The sequence below is a fragment of the Boleophthalmus pectinirostris genome, unplaced genomic scaffold (genome assembly GCF_026225935.1).
Source record: "Boleophthalmus pectinirostris isolate CB_2022bp ecotype Guang Dong unplaced genomic scaffold, ASM2622593v1 HiC_scaffold_19, whole genome shotgun sequence".
NCBI classification, from domain to species: Eukaryota; Metazoa; Chordata; class Actinopteri; order Gobiiformes; family Gobiidae; genus Boleophthalmus; species Boleophthalmus pectinirostris.
In genome coordinates, this window is record NW_026571140.1 from 25,221,957 (window position 1) to 25,247,058 (window position 25,102).

General features: G+C 39.4%; 2 protein-coding genes across 2 annotated transcripts; one reads left to right on the forward strand and one right to left on the reverse strand.

The window, feature by feature from the left end:
* Window positions 1-407: 407 nt before the first annotated feature.
* Window positions 408-12,409, forward strand: gas2b (growth arrest-specific 2b). Its single transcript, XM_055154323.1, has 7 exons — window positions 408-621; window positions 3,816-3,925; window positions 5,727-5,868; window positions 6,972-7,035; window positions 7,454-7,958; window positions 8,036-8,143; window positions 12,152-12,409. The coding sequence occupies exons 1-7, from the start codon at window positions 408-410 to the stop codon at window positions 12,353-12,355; spliced, it is 1,347 nt and encodes a 448-aa protein (XP_055010298.1). The 3' UTR covers window positions 12,356-12,409.
* An 816-nt stretch (window positions 12,410-13,225) lies between these two features.
* Window positions 13,226-24,407, reverse strand: tmem276b (transmembrane protein 276b). The gene is made up of 4 exons (XM_020939064.2): window positions 23,805-24,407; window positions 19,511-19,624; window positions 17,031-17,168; window positions 13,226-16,024 (listed from the first exon to the last, which is right to left on the reverse strand). The coding sequence occupies exons 1-4, from the start codon at window positions 24,202-24,204 to the stop codon at window positions 15,777-15,779; spliced, it is 900 nt and encodes a 299-aa protein (XP_020794723.1). The 5' UTR covers window positions 24,205-24,407; the 3' UTR covers window positions 13,226-15,776.
* Window positions 24,408-25,102: the final 695 nt, after the last annotated feature.

A 25,102-nucleotide genomic window follows, 5' to 3' on the forward strand; every position in this document is an offset into this window, starting at 1 on the left:
GTATTTGACAAATACCATGAAAGTTGCACTATGTGACTTTTTTGGTGGAGAATCTGCAACCTGCTTGTCACCATAGTGATGTTATTGGCATTAAATTATTCTAGGGCTATTTCTATGAAGGCAAGCAGATGACACCACCCAGTAAAATGCATGTTTCTGTAGTTATTTGTAGTAATAATATACTTGATGATAGCTGTAATTGATGATAGTTCAGTTAAATGCCAAACTGCCGTACGTTACATTCCAGGTGAACCAATAATAACTCTATGGAGACAAGAAGGTGGCATACCCTACACTAGAAAAGTCGCATAGGGTGCCTTTACAGCATTGGCCTACCAAAAGTTGAATCTGTACTTACCTGTCTGAAGTTTTGAGTTGAATGTTTGTACTTTTACAGGAGCTGAATCATGGAGAGTGAAGTGGAAGTGAGTGTTGACAGAGCCGAGAGCCCGAGGCCGCTGACAGGACTGGGGATGAGCTGTGCTGTGGGCCAAAGATTCAAGTACAATGGTCCAGGCCTTACTAGCCCTCAGGAGTACAACCAGTGGCTCCCCTTTCGACATGATGCCAGTCTGCTGCCCATGAAGGAAGATCTGGCTCTGTGGCTCAACACTACCCTGGGTAAGGAGAGATATTAATACTACTTATTGATACTTTACAGTGACATCACAATGGGGCTGTTCCATATGTATGTGTATGGTGGATTGCAGAAAAACTCCATTCCATTCCATTTTCTTCCGCTTATCCGGGGTCGGGTCACGGGGGCAGCAATCTGAGAAGGGCCTCCGAGCCTTCCCTCTCCACACACACTTCCTCCAGCTTTTCCGGGGGGATCCCGAGACGTTCCCAGGCAAGCCGAGAGAATAGTCCCTGCAGCGTGTCCTAGGTCTTCCCCGGAGCCTCCTCCCGGTGGGACATGCCCAGAACACCTCCCGAGGGAGGTGTCCAGGAGGCATCCGGAACAGATGCCCGAGCCACCTCAGCTGACTCCTCTCAACGTTAAAGAGCAGCGGCTCTACTCCGAGCTCCTCCTGTGTGACTGAGCTCCTCACCCTATCTCTAAAGGAGCGCCCAGCCACCCTGCAGAGGAAACAAATTTTGGGCTGCTTGTATCCGTGATCTCGTCCTTTCGGTCATTACCCAAAGCTCATGACCACAGGTGAGGGTGGGAACGTAGACTGACCGGTAAATTGAGAGCTTCGCCTTTCGGCTAAGCTCCCTCTTCACCACATTGGTCTGATACAGCGACCGCATTACTGCAGATGCTGCACCGATCTGCCTGTCAATCTCACACTCCATCCTCCCCTCACTCGTGAACAAGACCCCGAGATACTTGAACTCCTCCACTTGAGGCAGGGACTTTCCACCCACCCGGAGAGGGCAGGCCACCTTTTTCCAGTCGGGAACCATGGCCTTGGATTTGAAAGAGCTTATCTTCATCCCAGCTGCCTCACACTCGTCTGCAAACTGTCCCAGTGCATGTTGTAGGTCTTGGTTTGATGAAGCCATCAGGACAACATCATCTGCAAACATCATCTGCAAGCTGCTGTTTGTTTGCAGAAAAACTGGAACTGTAAATAACTGTAATGTTATTTGAGGGACTTGTTTAACGCTTCATCTGTTGCAACTCCTACCAAGTCAGTTCTTTCTGGACAGATTGTGTAAAAGTAAAAATGAAATTAAAGTCTAACCTCACAGTTCGCATCACACCCTCAGGGAGTGTCAGTACTTTTACTACTTTCATATCTACTTCTGCAATAGCAAAATAAGTTGTTTCATCCTGGTAATTTTTTTGGACACTTTTCTTGTCACTGAAATAAGCAAATGTATTATGCTATTTAGACTTTTTAAAAATCGCAAACCACCACAGCCAATTACAAAATAAGCCCCTTAAGATGTCTCGCCATCTCGTTTTCAAGGGGACCTCATAGTCACAATGAGAAATACAAATTATTATAAAGTTGGACTATTTGATAATGGGAAAAATGTAAGTCACAATTCTTTAAAACAATGATTTATCATTCATTTTCTGTGTAAAATGTCAAATGTTAGTCTGCACAGGACAAATACACTTCATCAAAGGGCCCATATTATCCTATTTTCTGATCTATGTTATAATGCTGTTTCCTCATCTGAGTTCTTTTATTAAACTGAATATACCCTGGTCCAACTTGTGGTGTCATGTAGTAATATAGGAAGTGGTGCACAATGTTTTTAAACTTTGTACACCTTTGCTAAACTCATTTGGATCATTTCAGCCTTGGAATTGCCAGTGTCTACTGAACAAAAGGTAAGAGGTAGCCGTTAACTTGAAAACTTCACTACATGATGTCAAAAGGTGGAATTGAGCATTTTGAGCGATGGAGATGTAGACAGACTAATAACAAAGGATTACTCAAACATATGTGAATGGAAATAAACTCAACTCCAGGTATGTGTGGCTCTAGGAGAACAACAACAAGCTCAAGGCCCATATTACTCAAAACAGAAAACTATACTATTTTTCTCCATCGCACTAATTTATTAAATTGTATTTTTAAATGCAGGATTAAATGCAAATTCCAAATCAATATGAACTTATTTTGTTCATGTCTCAAGCTAAACAGGAACTCGCTGGGGCTTTTATGTTGAAAAGTCAAAAGCTGCAGTCAGATGAGGCACAGAGGCACATTAACCTACTTATTATCCTGGAGCTTTGAAATGCACGTCCCCAGCAGAGCTCTTGGGACTTCACGTAAAGGGGATGTTCCTGCACCACTTTAGTGCCTTGAGAGGTTAAACCTAAGTGGCGGTTACATGCCTGGACCCGTGCATGGAGTGACAAGGTTTTAAGATGTCGACATTCTGACTGATTGTTTGTTTTTACAATCACAATTATTTCCAGACAGCTTGTACATCATAGAGAACTGGGGATTTAACAATATGGGAGGTGATCGCTTTATAAAAAATTGCAAAGAAATGAAATGTTTGCGCACACTTGTTTTGGTGTTTTGAAGTTCTTATCTTGACATTCCTGTGGCTTTGTGGTATTTTATGTAATTTTGTGTTGGTATCTATAAATGAAAATCAGTTAATCAATCGATTACATGGTGTAATATAAAAAATGCTTTACATCACAGTTATATAAGTATGTGGCCTATATTTTAAACTATTAAAAATTACCTCAAAATGAGACTGAAGGCCTAGTATAATCTCTGAAACAATGGTACTGATACTTTGCAGCTGATGTCATCAATGTTTCCTGGGTTTGTGATGCTAAGTAGAGGCTCTGCTCTGTTTGAGGCTCTGTTACACTGAATCTGAACTTTATTTTAACGCAGTGTGACCAGAAACAGCTGATTTAGTTAGAACTACAAAACATGAGATCATTTGTGGTATTAACAAGTCTCTCTAAAATAACATTACACTCACAAGATAGCTAGCATTAGAGACCAGTTTTTCAATTAGCTCGTATTGACCACAGGTTCCTGAAAATTATTTGTTTAAATCTATTTTTAAGTCAGTTTTTTGTCAGTTTTTGCTAATTTGTGCATTGATTCTCAATGGGAACTTCTGAACATTCTGCCAATAGAGATACATGTAGAAAACCCCCAGTGTGATGTCACTGTAAAGTATCAATAAAATGATATTTCTGCCCTTTTTTATGTTAATGTTTTGCACTGGACTTGAAGCCAGGTCAGATGGATTCTCATGAGTCTGGCTATTAACCACTGTTACATGCATTATTGTGTATGAAAAAGTTCAAGTTTGCATGTTCAATAAATGCTGCTAAACTACATTCAGTATATCAATTTGAATATGTCTGTTGTCCACAGGTGTGGATCTGACAGCAGATAACTTCATGGACCGTCTGGACAATGGAGTTATCCTGTGTCAGCTCGCACAGATGCTACAGGACAAGATGATGCAGGCAAACAACAGCAAGGTATGATCTTTTAATACCTCAGTGAGAATTCCAACGATAACTGCTGTGTGTTAGTGTTGCATACCAGACAAGTAATTCTGCTATAGCCATAATACCCTGTTATGCCCCTAAACAGGTAAACAAATGCTTAACCACTGTAACTCAAGAATGTGAGGACTACCTTTATATATAATAGACATCCACAAAGAGTGAACAGGGGTTTCAGATTGAGCCATTTTAGTTTGTGGCCATGGTATAAACACATCAAACAACTTGTATTTGTGTGTTATTCAGTTTTAACACACTTTGCAGAGGAACACATGCAGCGTAATGCACGTTTCTTCATTGTTTAAAGGGCCTATATTATGTCATCTTTTGGTGGCATGCCTGGAGATTGTTTCATTCACACGTTTAACACATAAACCCTGCAAATTTAGGCTGAGTTCTTTTGTCAAACAGAAAACTCTCTATTCCACCTTGTGACGTCATGTTGTAATAGAGGAAGTGCTCCACTGTGGTTTTAAACTCCATTCACCTTCACTAGAATCATTTGGATAATTTCAACCCTGGTAATTTCAAATCTCTACTGAAGAAAAGGTAAAAGGGGCTGTTAAACTACTTCTTCATGACATCACAAGGTGGAACAGACTAATAACTAAAGAGTTACTCAAATGTGTAAATGAAACAAGACACAGTTGCAGGTATGTATTTGAAGAGATAACAACATTTTAACATTAACCTTTAAGGCTCACACATTTTTGTGTTTTTGTCTGTTTTTTTTTTTGTCTTTTTAACTTTTTTTCATCCGACACTGAATTGGTGGGCTTCAGTCTGCTCATATAAATGACAAGTAGAGGTGAAGCGTGTGATCTGTTTTACACAGAACATATCTGTTGACGTCACAGTGAGGCCAGCAGAGACAGGAGAGGCTCAGAACATGAACCAGGTCAGGGCAGGGGACATTGGATTGAGCTTTGTCTAAATCCTTTCATGTTCCTCTGTAAAGCTGCACTCAGTCCACATTGTGTCTGATAAGTCTCCCCCATGTGTGCTAAAATCAAACCTGCTTTGTGTTAACATGAATATAATATGAATGCTCACCCCAGTCTGTCCTGCAGTTTCCCACAGCACAGATAAATGACAGGGCTGGGTAATTAATCAAATTTGAATCAACTTGAGATCTATTTGTTTGAGGATTTCTATTACTGACTTTGTGTGGTTTAACTGACAGCTCATCAGACAGTCTTGTGACATTAAAGTTAATGTTAGTTTGGAGTTTTGAGAACTACACTGAATATTTTTTTGTGTTAAATGTCAGTGAAGTGGCAAAAATGTATTTGTTATTTAAAGCAACACCATTTAACTTTCTAGAGGCACACCACCTGCAAAATTACATTCTCCTTGAAGAAAGATTAAAGCATACTGTGAAATATTACAGCCAAAGTAACAACATTTCCAAGGAACAATATGAAGACAAGGAGAAAGAGGATCAACCAGGATGTTTTCAATGAAAACTCTTCTTTTTTTGTTTTTATTTTAGCCTGTATTTGTCTTAAATGTTGAGTGGTAAGGCTTTAAGTTAAGGTTTTATTTTAAAGTGCTGCCTTTTCTTTGTTCATGGACCTTATTATTTATTCATATTTATTTGCTTTTTGTAAGAGACCACTGAATTAAAAATTGAGAACAATCAATATGAGGGAAAAATTGTACAATTCATTTGATGAAAAAATTTACATTTTTGATCACATCATATTTGATAGGTCATAGTTTATAAGTTATACATAGGTATTGTGAACATCCCTTTGTCTTCCTACATCCACAGCACTTCATCAGGAGGGTCATCCACTGGAGATCAGACGCAACCTCCGGGTCATTTTTTGCCAGAGACAACACAGCCAACTTCCTGTACTGGTGTCGCAAAATTGGTGTGGATGAAGCCTATCTGTTTGAGTCTGAGGATTTGGGTAAGTTAAGACTTGATGCACATTACATTTCAGGGTAAATTTGGCATCTCATATGAATAAAAATAAGGTTATAATATAATATGCTAACAGTATAGTCAAGTAAACCTTGTGTGTTTCTCCTCTCCTTTTGTTGGAGCAGCCATAAAGGATGGCCCACCCAGGTGAATATTCTACAGTAATTCTAAAGTACAATGTTTTAAAGGCCCTGTACATGATTTTGAACTATGAGCGAGAAACATGAACTTCTCCTATGCAAATGTCACACCCTGATAGAGAAAACTGTCAGGGGTGGTAGCAATATGTTGTTTCAGTGTGGTTCTTATCAAACAATATGCTGAAAAGATCAATATGGGACATTGTGCCTGGTCACTGCTTTATGATTCTCATCCAATAAATTTGTCTATCAATTAAAAAGCACAGATGTCATACTGTCTCATTAACTCCTATATTTGAGATGAGATGCTATCACAATACAACACAAGGTGCAAAGGGCTTAATCTGAACTAGAAGTGATAACATTTGGGTACAGGACTTTAAATACATTAAAACTGCTGAAGCAAAGTTAGAAAAATATTTCAAAGTTAGAGGCAAAGTTTGAAAAATACTATTCAGTGCTGTTAGAGAAATTCTGTGATGTACTGAGCTGACAGTGAAAGCCCTCAGTACGGCACAGAAAAAAGAGCCCTCAATACAGCACAGGAGTGGAATTTATCTTACAAGTACAAGTAAAATGTTATCATATTTTGTCAATTTGTATTGGTTTAATTCATTTTGGACATATACATCTGAATTATAGCAAAACACATGTAATAAAAATAATAGTGCAGTGGCTGGCTCTGCACTGATGCCTAGATACTGTGCACTGCACCCTCATGCCCTCAGCTGTTCGCCCAGAGCCCACACAAGTTTCATCTCGGCTTCAAAGGCAGATGCACAATAGCCACAGAAACTTGCCCTTTATTCAGACAGTGGCTTCTTTTCAGGGAGACATACTTTTATCTCCGGAAACATCTTTTTTTTCTATGAGGATGACTCACTTTTCATGTCTCGCCTCCACCACCCCCTCCCTTATTTTTTTTGTACTACACACGTTCTGTGGGAAGTCCTGCAGAAGCAGCCTCGGGAAGTGTGTCTATGTCTGATAGAGCTGGGGCGGATCGCAGCCAGGTAAACAAAGCACTTTCAATCATGCATAAAACAACTATATAGGGTAGGGCAGGGCGATATGGCAATAACAATCAAATTGTGATCTCATTCTTTTGATAATTTTCTAGTTTGATGATATTGTCAGATGGTGATTCAGCAACTCTCTATTTAGTGAACTTTTTCATCACCTACTTCTTCTATTGATCATCCTCTTTCAGGCTCTCAATGAATGACAGTTGGCTTGAACTAATTACAATGAAGAATGAACTCAGAAGCAGCATACTGTTCATATCAATCTAATTAATTTGTGGTCTGGTGTTGAGAAAATTGTGATCTTATTTATTTACTGCACATCACCAACCACTAATATAGAGTCAGAATGAATTATGTGTTTGACATTGGCATTATAAAGCTGCTATTATTTTCCCAAAACTTACAGGTATGGTGTAGAGCCTCCAGGTTTGGTGAAGTTGGAGAGGGAGATTGAGAGGGAGGAGGCTGGCCTGTCGCCATTGTCCCCGTTGTCTTTTTTCCCCTCTCCTTCTTTCAGTCCATCCCCAGCTCCATCACCTCCACCCATCCCCCCACCTTCTCCACCCCCTGCCCCCCTGTCTCCCCCCATCACAAGCCCACCTGAACCTGCTCCGGCCCCCAAACCTGAAAGCCCACCCCCTCCTGCTCCCCCTCTTCCATCTCACAGTCCTGCTACTACCTCTAGTGCAACACAAACTCCCGTCTTTATCCCTCTGGGCACCACGACCACACCTGTTCCACCACTGCCTCCATGTCAGATTCCAGTGCCCGCTGCCAGAGTCTCTGCACTGATTATCCAGTCGCCCTTAGCAATGCCCTCTGTCACCCCATCCATGGCCCCGCGGTCCGCCAACAAATCTACAAAAAGACGGAACACCAACGCAAACACCAACACGCTTTTGGATGATATTGTATGAGCACTGAATACGCTGAATTAATATTATACACGAAAATGTACTTTATCGACTTTTTGTTTTTTAACTTTTAGGTTCAAAATATTGTGAAGAATGCTCCCTGCACGTGTCCCACCAGGTTTCCTGTTGACAAGCAGCCAAAAGGTTGTTATCGTATTGGGGAAAAAGTTCTGTATATCCGTGTAAGTATCTTCACTTTGTAAAGCAGTCACAAACTCCTGCCCTCATTCTGCTAATAGACCATTTCTCCTAATGTAATTATACTTCTGCTGGATATATGAGATATTGCGAGAAACAAAATAAAATCAGGTTGTTATTAGTTGAAGCAGCAACAAGTGCCCTGATCTGAGCCGTATGGGATGCTGCCTCTCCCGAGTCGTGCACCACCCATATGTGAGGTACAAAGGCTCGAGAAATGGCCATCTGGGAGGCTGAGTTGCTTGGCAACCAATGGACAGGATAAGACCATGCTCACAATGATTTTATTCAGTGCTGAGACCTTCAACTCTGAGTTCAGACCTGATTGCAAAACAAACATGTCAATATAAAGATGGTTTTCATAAAGATAAGAGTGCTGGAAATGCCAGCTCCTCTGGGTTTGGAACCATTTCAAGATGAGAAGCGTTCGATGTGGAAACCCTTCTATATAATAGTACATATTACATTGTGCAACTTAACATGATGATTAGTTACTTGTTAGTCACAAAGATGTCTATTAGATAAGTGGCTACTAGTTGTATCCATTGAATGTCTTGTAAATCGTATTGAAAAAAACAGTTGAACGAGCTCACTAGAAATCAATGTGTCAATGTCAGTTAGCTGGGACACAGTGGCAGCTCCATTCACCTGACTGACAGACATCTTATTTTAGGGGTGTTTTAGGGTCAAACAACATCTGCTTCTGCAGAGGTAACTGGTACAGTACAAGGGAGGGCATGTCTGAACATAACAGAAGGAACACCCAAAGCCAAGATCATGTGTAAAACATGTTAATTTCAGTCATACAAAACTGTAAAAGTAGGCATCGCATTTATATTCTATTTTAAATATCTGGCTTTTCTTAAATACATTTTATGTTGTGCAAAAGTTACAATACCACTATTATGCCAAAGCTCATTGTATATTTCAGCAGCTACACTCTACCTCTACTTTACACAAACCTTTGAATGTTGTGGAATTCCCCATATTAAACTATGCATAAATCCATCTTTACCTTGTTGCACACACTTACCTGCATGCATGAAAGGCAATATGGCATGAACCTCAATTACCATGCTGCATGATTAGTATGTGTCGCTCCGAGCCAAGGGAAATGTGTGCAAACCTTTGTAAAGAGCAGATACTATTGATTACACAGAAGTCATTAGCCAGGGCTTTTTAATAAGACAGCTTGTTAATGAGTGACCCAAGCATGACAACCTGACCACCCCTCCCCTTCTGTCTCTCAGTCTCCCCCATTTCCAGTGGAGACTATTCAGTCCTGCCAGCTCTGGAGTGCACCTCAATTCTTTGTGTAAAAAAAGGGGAAGGCTTTTCTTTCTTCTCATGCTCAATTAGGCTCTCTTCTGGTATTGAATGAGGAGTCTGGCTATGTCAATAGATGGAAATACATTAGACAGCCCTAAAATGGCATTCATCAGATACATTTGAAAATAGAAAATGTTCATATTATTGACAATAGTAGCAGATCTTAATGCTATCATGTTACATATGTTTTACAATGGAAGTTTATTATGTCCTAATGAGATAAACATGCTCTGAACTTCATCAGTCTGGGCTGCTTGAACTTATAAGACTTATTATATGTAACATTCAAAGAGAATATAGTACATTACATGAATTGAGGGCTGAATAAAATTGTTAAGACATGTAAATTACCTCTAAGAAAAAACAGTTGCCACAACTCAAACCTAGAAATGTATACACAAATGTATGTTTTCCAATAAAAGTGTTAACATGATTCTGTAACCTTTGTACAAGTACAATGTAAACCCAGTGTAACACTAGAGGGTACATGTTTCCACTGTCTATTCCCAGTGGGTCTAAATAATCTGTTTTACTGTTATGCTGCTGTTTTCTTATTACGGCGTGCTTTTCAGACTGTACTGTTAAATCACTGATGGCTGCGGCTAAACTCTGCCCCCTACTGGCAGTTGCTGAAACTGCCTCGTCTCCCCTTATAGTACATTCATGTATTTTTCAAACAGAAACTAGAGCTGAAATCAATTGGAGCTCTGGGGGGACACTGGGGAATCCAGACATTGGTTTACAGGCTGCAGACGTAGGACAGTCCGATGGAGACATGCTCCAGGGAGGGGCTGCTCACAAATACAGCAGTCTGGAGGAAGATTGCTCAACAAGATTACTGCACTCTACAAACAGGATTTTATTCACAGTAAATGCTCCCTCTGAATTATCCCAGTGTGGATGGTTCAACCTGCTCCTGCAGGCACAAACCACCATTGTGTCCTCGAGCAAGACACTTATCCTACCATGTCTCCAATGTCTATGTACATTGGTATATGCATGTGTGAGCAATGTAAGGACTTTGAGTGCCCACTGGAGCTGGAGTTACAGAAACTCAAGATTTTTTGTTACCTATAATTGCCTAAAAATGTATAAATAAGATGACCACTCTCATCTGAGCTCTATACTACCATTAGCCAATAGCACTGAGGCATTTGAAGGCGTATATAAATGTACACATTTTGTAAATCCTCTGGGATTTTTTCACAGTGAAATGTGAAATTAATATTCAGTGCACGTCTGACAGGCGACTGGTGTATCAGGGATGTCCGTGTTGACCCCTGCCCACCTTAACATTTTAATCTGCCCGATGACAGCTGAGATGGGGTTTCCTCTTTTGTCACTGACTGTGAGTGATTTACCCCCTCCCTGTCCTGCATCCCGTGCACATGGCACCTCTGCTATATTCTTGTATTATCACTTTCTTAATGGCTCTTTAATGAAGGGTTTATGGAGATAAAGCTGGAAAAGGAGGCGTGGCCGGCGCTGACAGGGGCAACCACAAGCTTAGCAATGCCCTCTGGGAATTCTGATGTCCATTGGGAGCTGCTGAACTCATCTCAATTTCAGGCTTTCATATTGTTGTTGCCATGGCAGCAGTAGGGTTTTCCTTTGTGAAGAAATATTGCATGAATATTTGTTGATGTGTAGCTGCAGACATGCACTACTGCTGACTACTGTTACCAGATAAACATTGAGGGTTTAGTATTTTAAAGTGGTGCTTATATGGGCCTTTGTATGTGAATAATTGAGGTCTTTGTCATCTAATGTAGGCTGCGTTAGTGTCTCTGTTCACGTGAGAGCTTGATGTGTGCTCAGCTGGTGCCGTGAGGTGTTGTTTCATTTGCTTTAATGAGATTTTGACAAAGCTTTCCAAGAAACCACTTGCCGTTCACTGCTAGCACTGAGGCAGGAGGATCTTACATGAATATTACATGAATGTGTAGTGGGAGCAAATAGTACTAGATGTACTGTAGCAATATGCATGAGGCTGAAAAACAAACAGACTATCTATACGATTTAATCAACTGTTTTTACAGTGAAGTACATCAAAGGATAGCTTTAAATGTTTTAATGCCCCATAATCACTGTCCATGCAGCTTTTTTCATTGAAATCTCAATCAGTTATACTTTGGTTTTATGTACTACAGGCTAACAAAAAACAACCTATGAAAACATATTTATAGTTGTAGATAGAAATGTAAAGTTATACTGCCACTGTAATTTATTATTTATTATTATTAACACTGAAATAATAACTAGACACTACAAACATCACTACCCCCATTACCCCTTGAGGGTGTTTTTAAACTTGCCCTGGTTTGGTCCTGGTTTGAACTAAGTTTATTCTTGATGTAGATGTGGTTTGGCCCTGTTCTTGTCCTAGTCTAGTCAAGGTTTAGTTCTAGCTTCAGTCAGTTCAGTTCAGCCAAGTATCTTAAATTAGTAACATTATGCACTTTAATGGTAGTATATTACACAATATTGACTCTTTAACTCACGTTACCTCATCAAAATCATATCTGGTGTTTTGTTTTGTTTCCTTCACACATGTTTGAGTAATCCTTTATAATAGTAATCTATTATATAACTATGGTGTCAGAGCCACATTATGAAAAGTTAGATAGTGCACCTTTAAGATCTCTTTATTTTGTCCTTCACAGATGCTGAATGAGCGCCATGTGATGGTGCGGGTTGGAGGAGGCTGGGAAACCTTTTTGAGTTACTTGCAGAAACACGACCCCTGCAGAGGAGCACTGAGTAGGTCAGAGGTCAGAGTGTGTCGGGACAGGGTCAAAACAGCGCCCCTACAGATGTCTCCAGACAGCTACATGGTGGTAGGAGCCCATTACCGAAATAAGAAGTAGGGGCAGATATAAGGCCCTCTTTTCCACAGGTGCTGGATCAGATTGTAGTTATATAGAGTGAGATTTAGAGAAAAGATACTATTTTATTACCTCAACTTTGTATTTTTGTACTGAAAATGCTATCCCCTGAAAAGTTGTCTTTATACTGTATATTCTGAATTTTAATTTTCACATGTTATTCTTAGCCAGATATTGTATCTATTATGTAGTCATTTCTTTTAGTTTTTTTATATGTACATTTCTGGGTAGCTGTAAGTACAGATGTACCCATATGGTAATGGTATCAAATATCAGTGCCGATATTGAACATTTTCATGGATCAGATATCAGCTTCCAAGATATCGGTTCAGCCGATAACCCATTTTGGTCTACAAACTGGTGTAATAAGGCAATGTACTGGCCTATGATGGCAGAAAACTTCTCATAATAATAAATTTGTTAACAAAGATGTTCTGAAGTTACTTTAAATGATAAATAACAGTTTGTATTTAAAGGAAAAATATATATATATTTTCAGTCTCTGCCCTAGTACCAGCTGATATTTGCAGATACTTAAAGCCAAGTATCGACATTGGTATCGGTATCGGAACAAAAACAAAAAAACAAAAAAAAAGGCTGGATCGGTGCATCCCAATTTATAATCCAAATACATTTTTGCAGAGATTATTAATTAACTGATGCTCCTGCAAGTGACAATATGTAACTATATTATTTTAAAATATATAATGTCTTTTAATTTTTGCCTGCATGAATGGTGAGTACATGCTTGAACAACTCAATGTCTGTCCTCTAGGTGGCACTGTGGGCTCAGGGACTAAATTCTAGTGAATCTAGTGAAGCAGTCACGTTTTTGTTATGACACATTTTAAATAGATTTTGACCACAGCTGATCAAGAGAATGATTAAACACACAATGTTAACAAATAAAACATTACCAAACAATAATAATTAGATATTTTATTTCAATAAAATAAATTAATTAAAAATTGACACAGGTTTTAATATACAGAAAGGAACTAATTGTAATGAGATCATGCAAGACTTCACCATCTCTGTAGTCCCCAAATACTGCCTGCACTGGTCTGGTACAAATAAGTTAGAAAATAGTTGTGCTACTAAAACAGGAGCCACTTTGAATCGTGACACAATTAGCAGTAGGTCGTTTCGCAATACATTTCTCAGATTCTGAAATTTCAGGAAGTTTGTTTTTAGACCTGATTACCAATTACTTAAATGAAAAACTGCAGACTGCATCTTTTGATACTGTGTGCTACTATTTTTTATCTTTAAGCATGATTTACCAATAATGTTCATTTGTGCTGTATTATGCATTCACTGTCTTGCCTTTTAATTGTAACTGGGACATGTGTGTTTTATTATCTTTTGTCAATACATCTTTGTAGTTTGTATCTGAAAAAAAATGTCAGATTAAAAAAAAAAAATACACAAAAACACTGACCTGTGCAATTGTGCTTTAAGTCTCAACAACACATTTTACTTGCACAATGTACTTTTACTTACAGTTTACTTCTTAGAGTAATACTTCTATTACTGTTAATCAGTTTTGAGTGTGAACTTAAAACTTTATAAAAACCAAAACACCAAACAGCATTGCATTATGTGAAATGTCGGACATCTGAAAAATACAGCGACTCAAGCGTCCATGTGAAGTGACCATAGATATAAAACAATGTTATTTCTATGGCAGCTGTATTTTCATTTATGTCCATATAACTGGCATAATATCATCACACTAAGAGCATGAACTGACTGACCCTAAACGCACAAGATTATTAAACCCAAACTCTTTTGTAAACGTCACAAATAGTGTGCTTATGACATGCTCTGCTCCTCTCCCCTCTCCACATGTGGCTTTTAGATTTTTTTAATACATTACTGGCGCTCAGATTTAATTTTAGACCAAGTAAAGTGCCATGGTCCAACAAGACACAGAAGAAACTGCTTTAAATCATGCCTCCATTGTTATTCTCTTATCTATGAGGAGCCTCATTTAATGACTTGTCTACAAATGTTATCAACCTCTGATCAAATGACTCATCAACAGTCTGCTAACGTCACTGCATAAATAAAACCCTTTTATCATTTTAAACACATTAAAAATAAATTTCACATTATTTCCTGTCCTATTCAGCTCATTCAGTTGTGCTTTGCATTGAACATCAGTAGTTTCTGTTAAATCCATATTTAACCATTCGACAAATCATAGTCGCTTCAGTATATTTTGCGATGTAAACACAAGACGATATAAAAGTTCATTTCCATTATTACTGGAAAGTTTTTTTCTTTTTGTTTAGCCATTTTACTCCTGTAGTGGCAACTTTTTATGATGCCAAATTGCAGACAGAGCCCTGCATGTTTAAGTTTTTAAGTATACTGATTGCTAATAAACACCTGGACACATGCTACAAGCTGAACCTAGCCTAACTATAACAAAACTGAGTGAGCGCATTAAGCCGTTTGATCAAACTTCTGTCTTTGCCTCTTTGCCTCTGACACAGTGGAGAGGCTGATAGTGACTCTGTGCAGGTAAAGGTTTGGATGTGGCTTGTGCTTTCATTTTAAGTGGGCACATCAACAGTTAATACTATTATTACTATGTTTCTGAAGTTGTTTGTAGTTCTGAGGTATTCACTGAGGCTTTCCCACAGAGCAGTCCACATGTGTTTGAGTCAGATTGAGGCAGTCCTGGCTCTGTCTGAGCAGTGGCTCTCCTGGTAGTAACTGAATGCCTTCTGTTCATTTGGTTCAAAAATATCTTGAGATTTGTGGATCCTAGACTGGCACTATAACACTGTCATAAAGTCTCTTTCCATTGCACACTCACACACACACACTCTTACTCAAAGTCTACTATACACGAACATTGATGTGGTCTACATGAAGATGTGTCTGTACATACTGAGGCCTGTCCACTCTAATCCTCCCAGTGCTCTGCTGTGGCTGCACACATTCACCCATATCTATGTATGCTACACTAAAGAGAAGCAATGGCCAGTGCCACACAATTTTTTCATTATGAACAGTAACACAGCACACAGCACTTGACTGAGAGAGGAATGCTGACAGAAAGCTTTGGCCTGCTCACATCTCTGGTTCAGAGGATTACTCCCTGATCCTCCATAGAATAGTGGTGTGTATGTTTATATATGCAGTGTGTGCATGTGTATGTGGCATATGAAATACAGCACCATTTTAAGACATACTCTGCAGAGCAGACAGTTACCATGTCCATTGCAGTCTTGTGCTATGACAGCCCTGTCCCAGTGGGTCAGAGCTCCTCTGTCAGGCACACTGAGCACTGAGGGATGAGGTGGTGCAGACAGTGATGAGACACTTGAGTTACACGTTGGGGGTCCGGGTGGAGTTTGTGCGTTCAGGGGTCAGTCACTGCACCGCCCTGTCACACGGTGCCGTTCTCCTGCCTTGGCTTATGGGGCGTTGTGCGAGCGGGCGTGCTTAGAGAGGGGGCCAAGGTACAGAGGAAGCCAGCCAGCAACGTGAGGCCCAGACCCCCCCAGGCACAAAACATGGACCAGCCATAGCCATGGCTTATGTCTTCGGGAAGGCCATACATGTAGCGGGGGTAGCGCGACAACTCAAAGTTGATTCCTGCCACGCATGTGCAGAGGGAGATGATACAGCATGTTCCTGTGAGCAGACAGCAGTGATTCAGACAGCATCCGTACCATTAATTATGTATGTGCTGAGTGCACATCGTGAGGCATATGAATAGTAGATGGGGTCGTTTCCACTAATGGGAAGCCCCCAATTAAATGAATCATGTATATTGATATTTCAGACCACAGTATCATGCTGTTGTGTTTGTCCCTTTTTAAGACCATTAAAGACCCCAGACTGAGGTATACTATACTATAAACATGTTTTTAACCAGTTTTCTATATTAAACACTAAAATCACATGGTTAATAATGCACACTTCTACAAATCTGACAAATAAGGCAAATTTCCAAAATCAGGTGAACACACAAACCTTGTCAGGAATTAAGTGTCATGTTGCAATATTACGTCTACTGTACATGAACCACAGCCGTGATTGTAGAATGTGCTGCTGTATTTTCAGCTGGGCACCACTATTTGTTTTAGCCATAGAATCTGGCAACACAATGCATGGGGCTATGGGGCTTGTTTGACTTTGTGACTGGATTATAGACACAAAACAACAAGGTCCACATGAACAACTTAAACATCATATTAGTGTGAGTAAACCAAACATTATGAAATTGTTTGAACTAGGCCTGTCGTGATAATAAATTTTGAAGTTCGACATATTGCTGAAGTAAATATAGAAGACAAACTGTAATATTTAAACTAATTCATGCCACTGACACAACAACCCAGGAGTAGATTTAAACCACAAAATCTATTCTAAATCTACAATATTGTTAAAAAATAAATAAATAGCAGAAAGAAAAAAATACCAACGATAAATATTGCCTTTAAAATATATTGTTCCAGCTGTCATATATTGAACGATAAGTTAATAATAGATATTATAGTAACAGGCCTATTTGAACAGGTTAACCTCACATCTGACGGCGAGGACACACATTTCTGTAAAGTTAAAGATACTGGGATAAAATGATCTATGTACACTACCTTAAAGTATGTGTGTGAGTGTTTTTCTGTGTGATTACCTCCCATGAGAAAGAGTAGCCCAGCTACATATTGCATGAGGTCATGCTGTTGGCAACAGCCTAGCACTCCGATGATCCAGCCGAACAGGATGATGGACACAGCCATGCCCACGAAGCCCGCGGTCATCCTCCTCAGGTCTGCGCACAGGACCATATCGTCACAGCTCAACATGGAATTACTCAACATGCACTCAACACAGATATCCAACAATGTATCCTGCTTTTTATCTTGTACCTGTAGTTTAGACCTCTGCAAACATGTACTGAAATGCATGGGATTTTTGTCTTTTCTAGTTTGTTTAGTCTTTTCTCAAATGTTAATGCTTGTTGAAATGTTTAACAATGTGCACTCAGAAGAGAATCCTATTTTTTAAACATACATCACAAATCTAGTCTGTCAGTCACAATAAACCTCAGTTAGATTTTCTTTTCCAAAACTGTCCTAATTTAGTCTTAACTTCACGCTATCACACTCAGGTTTAGGGGCAGTGCTACTGTACTTATACTGTACAGTACGGCTAACAACACACCACAGAAAACATGTAAGACGTACTACGGTGTTCTGTTACAACTACTACATTCTCAACTTTACACAGATCAATTCAGTTTCATATGACAGTCACGTCTGAACTGCTGAGCGCCCTCCTGTATTACTTATTGATAATCACTAATGACATAATCCAAGGTCAGAGTCCTGCATCGCAAGTGAAGACGCCTGTCCACATGTCCCGGCTGCGTACGGAGGAGACATTGATTTGTGAAGCTTGTACTCAGATAACCCGGGGACAGAGGCAGCCCATCTCAAAGAGGGATGACCTGATAACCTTTGGTCTAGACAGCAGAATGTGGCTTGTAAATTGTAACTTATCTGCTTATACTGCTATTAGGATGCTGTTAAGAAATGTGAGTTCAATCGAGACAAGATATACTACTGATACTTTGCAGCAGATGTCATCACTATTCTTGGGGGTGTGAAGCTAACAGAAAGCACTACTCTGTTGGAAGCTCGGTTTCTCAAGTTAGACTTTAAATTGAGTTTTATTTTCACACAATCTGACCAGAAAGAGCTGGTTTATTTGTTTTAATTACAACAGGTGAGAAGATCTGTGCACTTAAACCAGTGTCTCACATAAAATTACAGTCACAAGCTAGCGTTAGTCAACAGTTTTTCAATTTGTCACTTCCACCTTTTTTGAAAATGAAACACCTAAACAAGATCATGAACATTCGAATTATGCTCATATCACAAGCTCTTTTAAATCCATTTTACTTTTTCTTTAGTTTTCAGACTGTCTTAAAACTTTTTGTCTGTGTTAATAATGCGTTCACCATGGTAACTGCTGAACCAATAGAGATACATGTAGAATATCGTCAACGTGATGTCACTGCAAAGTGTCAATACTATATAAGAATCTTTTACCTTTGTTTCCTGTTCTGTGATAAGATTTGCAAATTATTCTAACATATCAAGATAATTTTCATCCGATGTCCCTCCAGATGCTAACCCTTTCATGTTACCTGGGAGACCTAAGACTACATGCATTTACAATACTTTTACAACACTCGTACTAACAGTCTGGAACTGATTGGCAGACTCCCAATCTATGGATGGTCCAAATGTGTCAAACCAACACAGAGGACTCAGAAACTGATTTATGCAGAGTCAATAATCTAAGTACTAAACTCTGTATATTAGACAAAAGAAGCTGTTTATTTTTTTCTTTATTTAATGTTAATTTGATGATGATTATTTGCAGTTTGAATTGTTGTATTGTGATTTTAATGTCTTTCTTATTCTGTAAAGCACTTTCAATTACTTTGTGTACGAACTGTGATCTACAAATAAACTTGCGATGCTTTCTGAATGACTGGCTTTGAGAAACTGCCTCGGCATAAAAACATCTATGTATTTGGGCATGGGACTAGCACTTTTCAAGCCTCTGGTAGTCACGTTTGTATTCATTCATAAAACAACCTAGGGCTGGGCAATATGGGGAAAAAAAGAACCACTTTTTTTTTTTCTTCCGCATATTGATCAATCTTGATTTTCAGTTTTATCTTCTTCCATCTTATTGAAAATACAGACATGTGGACTTCAGACATAACGGGCAGGGTGTCAGGATCACTACAGTTTTTATTTTGTGTTGATAGGACCAATAAATCCTGGAGAGGTGAAGAAATTTGTTTAATCAAATTGTCAAAAGTCAAAACTTGTGAACATGTGAGGAGACATCAAGAGACGCTGTGGTTCAGGCTGCTTTTTCCTTAACAAGAGCTTAAATCCTCATCAACACCACATGCTCTTACTGTCACAGGTCTAATGCTGTAGATTTAAATGTGCTCGTCTTTTCATCGAGATCGACCAAAGTTTGGATCTCAGTCTATCTCTGTTTGATTTTTGGCACAGCCCTAAAACAACTAACAATTAAGATGTGTGTTACTACATTTCTAAAAGTTCTAAAAACAGAACAGAGACTTACGGAGCGCATGCCACTCGTCCTGCCGAATGGTCTTGGTGACATTGACGGGTAAATTTCTTGGGAGGATGGACGAAGTGTAGTGATATTTGACTGGAGTACATCTCTGAATGATTCCTGTAAGACATGTGAGACAACATGGAGACAAATAATTAGATCAGAAGAACATAGACAAATATACAACATAGACAAATGCACTTATGATGTGATTATGATGGGCCTGGGATGGCACAGATGATTTAAGGGAATAAAATTATTACATACAGTGAATAAATGCAATATTTCAATGGTTCATCAGAGATAAGCCATAGTTTGTACACTGAAGGGCTTCCTTTGTTGTGTCTTTAAATTCTGCAGATAAATAATTATATTTCTATGATGAGGTACATTTAGATTTTTGCGTCTGCAACTTAAACCTTTCTAGCTCTATAATATATATATATAATATAATATAATTAGGACTTTAAGCCAGGATGATGTTTTAGGTGTGGGTAATAATGATTTCAGGACTTGCTCTCTAATCTTGACAGAACAGTTTACGCAGAGCTGTGATCAGAGATAAGGACCAGACATGGTATGGGACAAGAAGAGCAAGGTCTGAATTAATACAACAAAATGTTATTTTCTTTTTTGTAATTTAACTCTTGTTAATATTGTATGTTCAGTGGCTCAGTTATGGTCAACTTAACCAGACTCCCACTTTAAATACAAATATTTTGATTTCCACAAGAGTCACAGTCGTCTGACTGAAAAGTTTAGTTTTGAAAGTGACATGCACTCAAATGGATTTCCACAAACTTATCTGGCATCCCAAGGTGCATGTTTACCTACTGCCAAGTTGATTTTGGCTTCCACATTCTCTCTAGGTTTACAAAAACAAAAGCAAAACATTGCACATGTTATTTGGCATGTGATTTTTAGGTAAGATACCCTCCCTTATTATTCAACTACAGACTTTTCAAACTCTTATCATCAAACTTTCTCTAATCATCCACTGAATATCATAACCAAACACTGCACAAAAATAATGCATACACTAGTAAAAATTCCCTGGCCCATTATCACAAAAAGAATAGTCAAGTTGTTCTTCAGTTCCTTCACATGCTTCCACAGCATGGAGTAACTGTGCATCACAAATTAGCAGCGTCTTTACCACTTGAAACTGAAACAAAAACAGACATTTCCTACAAAGAGCTGCTGTCATAACACTGGGCCATCAGCTGTGATCATAGTTGGGATGAAAAAGCACAAATCAACCAAATTTTTCTGCCATAGCATCTTATGTACTGAAGAGAACAGGGCCTCACACAACAGTCTATCAAAAACGCCGGCTTTGTCTATAATCTTTCACTCTCATCATCATGTGTACAGCTGTTATGTCCAATGTTTTATGTTACTTTGACATGTTAATACAGTTTGTTTTCTCAATCACTCTTTGGTACAGGTAATTTTATTTGGTTCTTAAAATTATTGAGTGTTGTTAATTATTAAAGTGTTTTCCTTTTTGAGAGAGTACTCAGCCTAAATATGCAGGGTTTGTGTGTTAAACATGTCTGAAAAAAACAAAAAAACAAAACACAACTCCAGGTATGTTTGAGATGAGGAAACAGCATTATAACTAAAATAGCACAATGTGGGCCTTAAACAACAGTACAGGCTTGGCTTCACCTACTGTAAATTTCTGTGAATTTGTCAAACATAAAGTGGTAAAAAACAATCACATTATCATAGAGTAGTAGATTTACAGTATTTGACTTCATATATGTTCTTAAAATGTAAAAGTGCCTTCTGTAACTTTTCTAATGCTTGTCTCCATGGAGATATTACAGCTTTGCCTGGAAAATTCCCCAGTACATTAAACATATTTTTCTTGCATTTATCCTTTTGTGTTTTATTGCTAAAAAGCCATGCTACCTCTCCATGGATCTTAACTGTAACTTGGTCTGATTACATAGTAGAAAAGTTACATAGTGCACCTTTAAGAGCAATATATCTGCTAGCTGTATATCTTTGTAATTATCTTCAAGTTATTTACTGAAAAAACAAATGTACTAAGCTTATAATAATAATCTAAAAGATCTGTTAAAAGGTAACTACTACTATGAGTGGCATTTTTCATGTGTACTTTTTACTTTTATCTAAGTACAATTTTAGAAGTAGTACTTATATTTGCATCTGAGTACATTTTTAGTGGTAATTTTACTTTCAAATTTGCAGTACTCTATATTTTAATAACCACACTGCATGTGTTTTAGGCACACAAGCTGAGGAAGTATAAAGGTCTACAGAATATTTTCATGTTTGAAGAGAAAAAAAAGAGAAAAAACATTATTATAACTGTAACTACTAATAATACCCCTTCACCTCTTCTTCATTTATGATAGACAGTATATTTTCAGTCTATGGGATATACACAGACAGACTTAGACCAGACTTCTTATAAAGTGTCTCTAAAGAATAAATGATCAGGGATGTTATGTAGACTTTACTCAGTGCTTGTGGCAACCTAATGGTCACTTCTCATGAGCCATGACAACTTAAAACTTCAGAATTTCCTGCAGTTTTCAATCCAAGTGCACATTATAGTACATTCCTGAGCCTTTGAATCAAATGGCTTGTCTAGTGAGGCCAAACTGCATTTAGTTTGGGGTTAGTTTTGGAGATGAATCTTGCGAAGTCGTCACATTACAGGGCCCATATTACCCTATTTTCTGATCTGTTATGACATTGTTTCCTCATCACAAACATGCCTGGAGTTGTGTTTTGTTTCATTCACTCATGTTTAACACACAAACCCTGCATATTTAGGCAGTTCTTCTCTCAAACAAAAAACACTCTGTTCCACCTTGTGATGTCATGTGGTAAATACAGGAAGTGGTCCAATATATGTTTGGACTCCATACACCTTCACTAGAATCATTTGCATGCCCTGGAATTGCCAATATCTACTGAACTAAAGGTAAAAGATAGCTGTTGATAATAATAAAGGGCTGCTCAAACATGGCTGAATGAAATAAAACACAACTTTAGGCATGTTTTTGAGGAGATAGTAATGATTTAACATAACCAAAAGCCCACAAGAGTCCATTTCGTGGAATATGGGACCTTTAAGGATATTTGCACTGTGATGAGTCTGTTTTCTGCAGTAGTCATTGATAAATATATTGATAAAAGCAAATACTGACACTGCCTAGTTTGTCTACAGGTTTATGCCACAGGTAATGCTTTCTCTGTGAAGGCCTGTGAATGTCAGTCCCCACTCTTCACACACATTCCACACTTACACCTGTGCTGTCCAGTTAAACCTACAGGTGAAACAATCTAAAAACATCTCCTATGTGCATGTTTATTTCTGACTGCTTGCAAACATTTGATAGTGGGACAGTGAGTTTGACATTCGCTGTCTGGCTGTGAGCCCTGCACTTCACTGGCCTCACTAATACCCAGAGTTTAACCTTCAACTTTTTAATGTGAATGTAACATGGACTCTTATAGAGAATACTGCTTAAATAAGAGACAGTTGGATTTCTACAGTCTTAACAGAAATATATGTAGATAGAAATCAATAAATACAGTCAGTAAGGGTCCATAGTGTTACAAGCCAGTCTTAATGTGCTAATTTGTCACACAGAGTGAGGCCGGGGCTGTGAATAGAGCAGCTGCACAGTTCTTGTCTGTGGAGACTAAATATTAGAAGTATTCTGTGAAAGCCTTTTAGCCACCACTTCACTGTCATTCACATTGACAGGATATGGCTCGGAGCAGTCACAAAACATATGGAGGAGACCAGCCATTATGTCACACTGTGGAGGACTCCCGGCCCGATTGAGACAGGAGAGGGAGGCGGGTGTGAAATATGCCCAGGACCAAACCATATCTATGAAAAATGTATATGAACAAACCGGATGCATCCGATCAGAAAAGCCAGTCTGGATTGCAGGACAAAGTGTGCTTTACCCAACAATCTAAATAATCAGACTACTCAGAGAGTCACTGAAGCTTCTGGTTCTTAAGTGTGGTCGCACAGAAAGGCACAGAAACATATAAACTAGAGTTTGCAGGCTGCTTTTCCCCAGCTGTAATATGAACAATATGTTACTGAGACAGACAGACTACACTGCCACAACAGACACATTCTAGTTTGTATGACAGAGCAAGAGAAAGGCTTTTCCTTGACATTAACATATGCTTAAACCCCAGTGAAATGAGCCAGACCAAATGTTTCGTGTTTTGAGAGGCCCTAGGTGAGCCCAGCATCATGGCCTGCTGTCTGGCTGCTATCGCCAACGCTGTTTACCTTTGTAGATAAGGTCTTCCGTCTCCAGGTCGAAGCCTTCCCGGTGACACTTTCTCCACAGACCCGAGATGGTGGAGTTGAACTGCCGGCTGCAGTGAGACTCCATCGCGGATGCTGCTGGCACAAAGTGCCGCTTAACCCTGCGGAGAGGAGCCACATCTGGGCCTGTTCCTTTCCTCTCCAGCGCGCTCTTTGGGGGCATCTTGAGAGGGAGGTTGGGGTTGGAAATGTAGATGTATCCCGGGTCGTATCGCTTGTTGGCATAGTTCTTACATCTCTCCCGGTGTCGCCTCGCATCTGTCTCGTACCAATAGTCGGTGCAGATTGCCATGGCGAGCAACCCCAGCGCGCACATAGCCAAGAAAAGCCCCGCGCTGGTTAACATTTTCATAGCGGCCATCTTCCTTCCCCACTCGATGGAGAGCCCAAACAGTCGCAAGAAGCAGAAGCAGGTTTCGTCTCCGTGGCCGTGCTCGTGGTACCGCGTGAAATCAATCACGACGGCACTCACAGCCTGTCGCAGCTGCGGGCTGGAGACATGGTTGAGCCGAGCCAGCGTCGTCTTTTGTTGTGGTGAGCCTCTGGATGCTATGTTGTTGCCACCATCTGTTATGGTACAGGAGCAGAGCGCGAGGGGGAGGGGGCCGGAGGATGCTGAGAGGAGGAATGTAGCGGCGCTGTCTCTCCTCCGGGATGCTGCGGGCCCAGGACCAGGCTGTGAGGGGGAGTGGTCATTTGTGAAGCCTCACTGATCACTTTGGGACTACCACAGAACACAGCCCAACTATTAGAGCATGTCAGGGGATATTCATTAGGCTAATGGTATGAACAAGATCACTCCAAGAAGTGCACTTTCTTAATAGGGTCAATTAAGCCCTTAGTCAACATATTGTAAGCTCAAACCAACCATGTCTTTACTATGGTTAACCAGTGGGTTCAGAGAGTGTATAAGTTATAATTCCAGAAAATATTTTAGAGCATACATCAAAACAGCTATAAAGCAATTTAATTAATATAGTACTAAGTAATGGTCTCTGGTATGCTGTAAATCCCCCTTAGTAAAAGAGGACAGTCATTGCGTGTGCTGGCTAATTTAAAAAAGAAGCATCCTACAAAGTGCCAGCAAAATCCAGCCCAGTTTTAGGACCACTCTTGATCCAAGACCAGTTCCCTGTCCCCTTTGTCTCATGTGGCAATTTATGTTAAGGTCAAAATGATCCCCAATGGAGGACAGGAGAGGGACCTGTCTCAGCACCTTCCACTGTACAATCAATATCTAAGTGTCCTAATGATCACAG

Bases quoted from the DNA above. Each gene is read 5' to 3' on its own strand.
- gas2b (XM_055154323.1), top strand. From the start codon at position 408: ATGGAGAGTGAAGTGGAAGTGAGTGTTGACAGAGCCGAGAGCCCGAGG. The intron at 5,869-6,971 runs GTAAGTTAAGAC...TTCTGTGGGAAG, and splicing joins GTTTGAGTCTGAGGATTTGG to TCCTGCAGAAGCAGCCTCGG. The intron at 7,959-8,035 runs GTATGAGCACTG...TTTAACTTTTAG, and splicing joins ACACGCTTTTGGATGATATT to GTTCAAAATATTGTGAAGAA.
- tmem276b (XM_020939064.2), bottom strand. From the start codon at position 24,204: ATGGCCGCTATGAAAATGTTAACCAGCGCGGGGCTTTTCTTGGCTATG. The intron at 17,169-19,510 runs GTAAGTCTCTGT...TCCTGTGCGCAG, and splicing joins GGACGAGTGGCATGCGCTCC to ACCTGAGGAGGATGACCGCG. The intron at 16,025-17,030 runs GTAATCACACAG...GTCTGCTCACAG, and splicing joins GCTACTCTTTCTCATGGGAG to GAACATGCTGTATCATCTCC.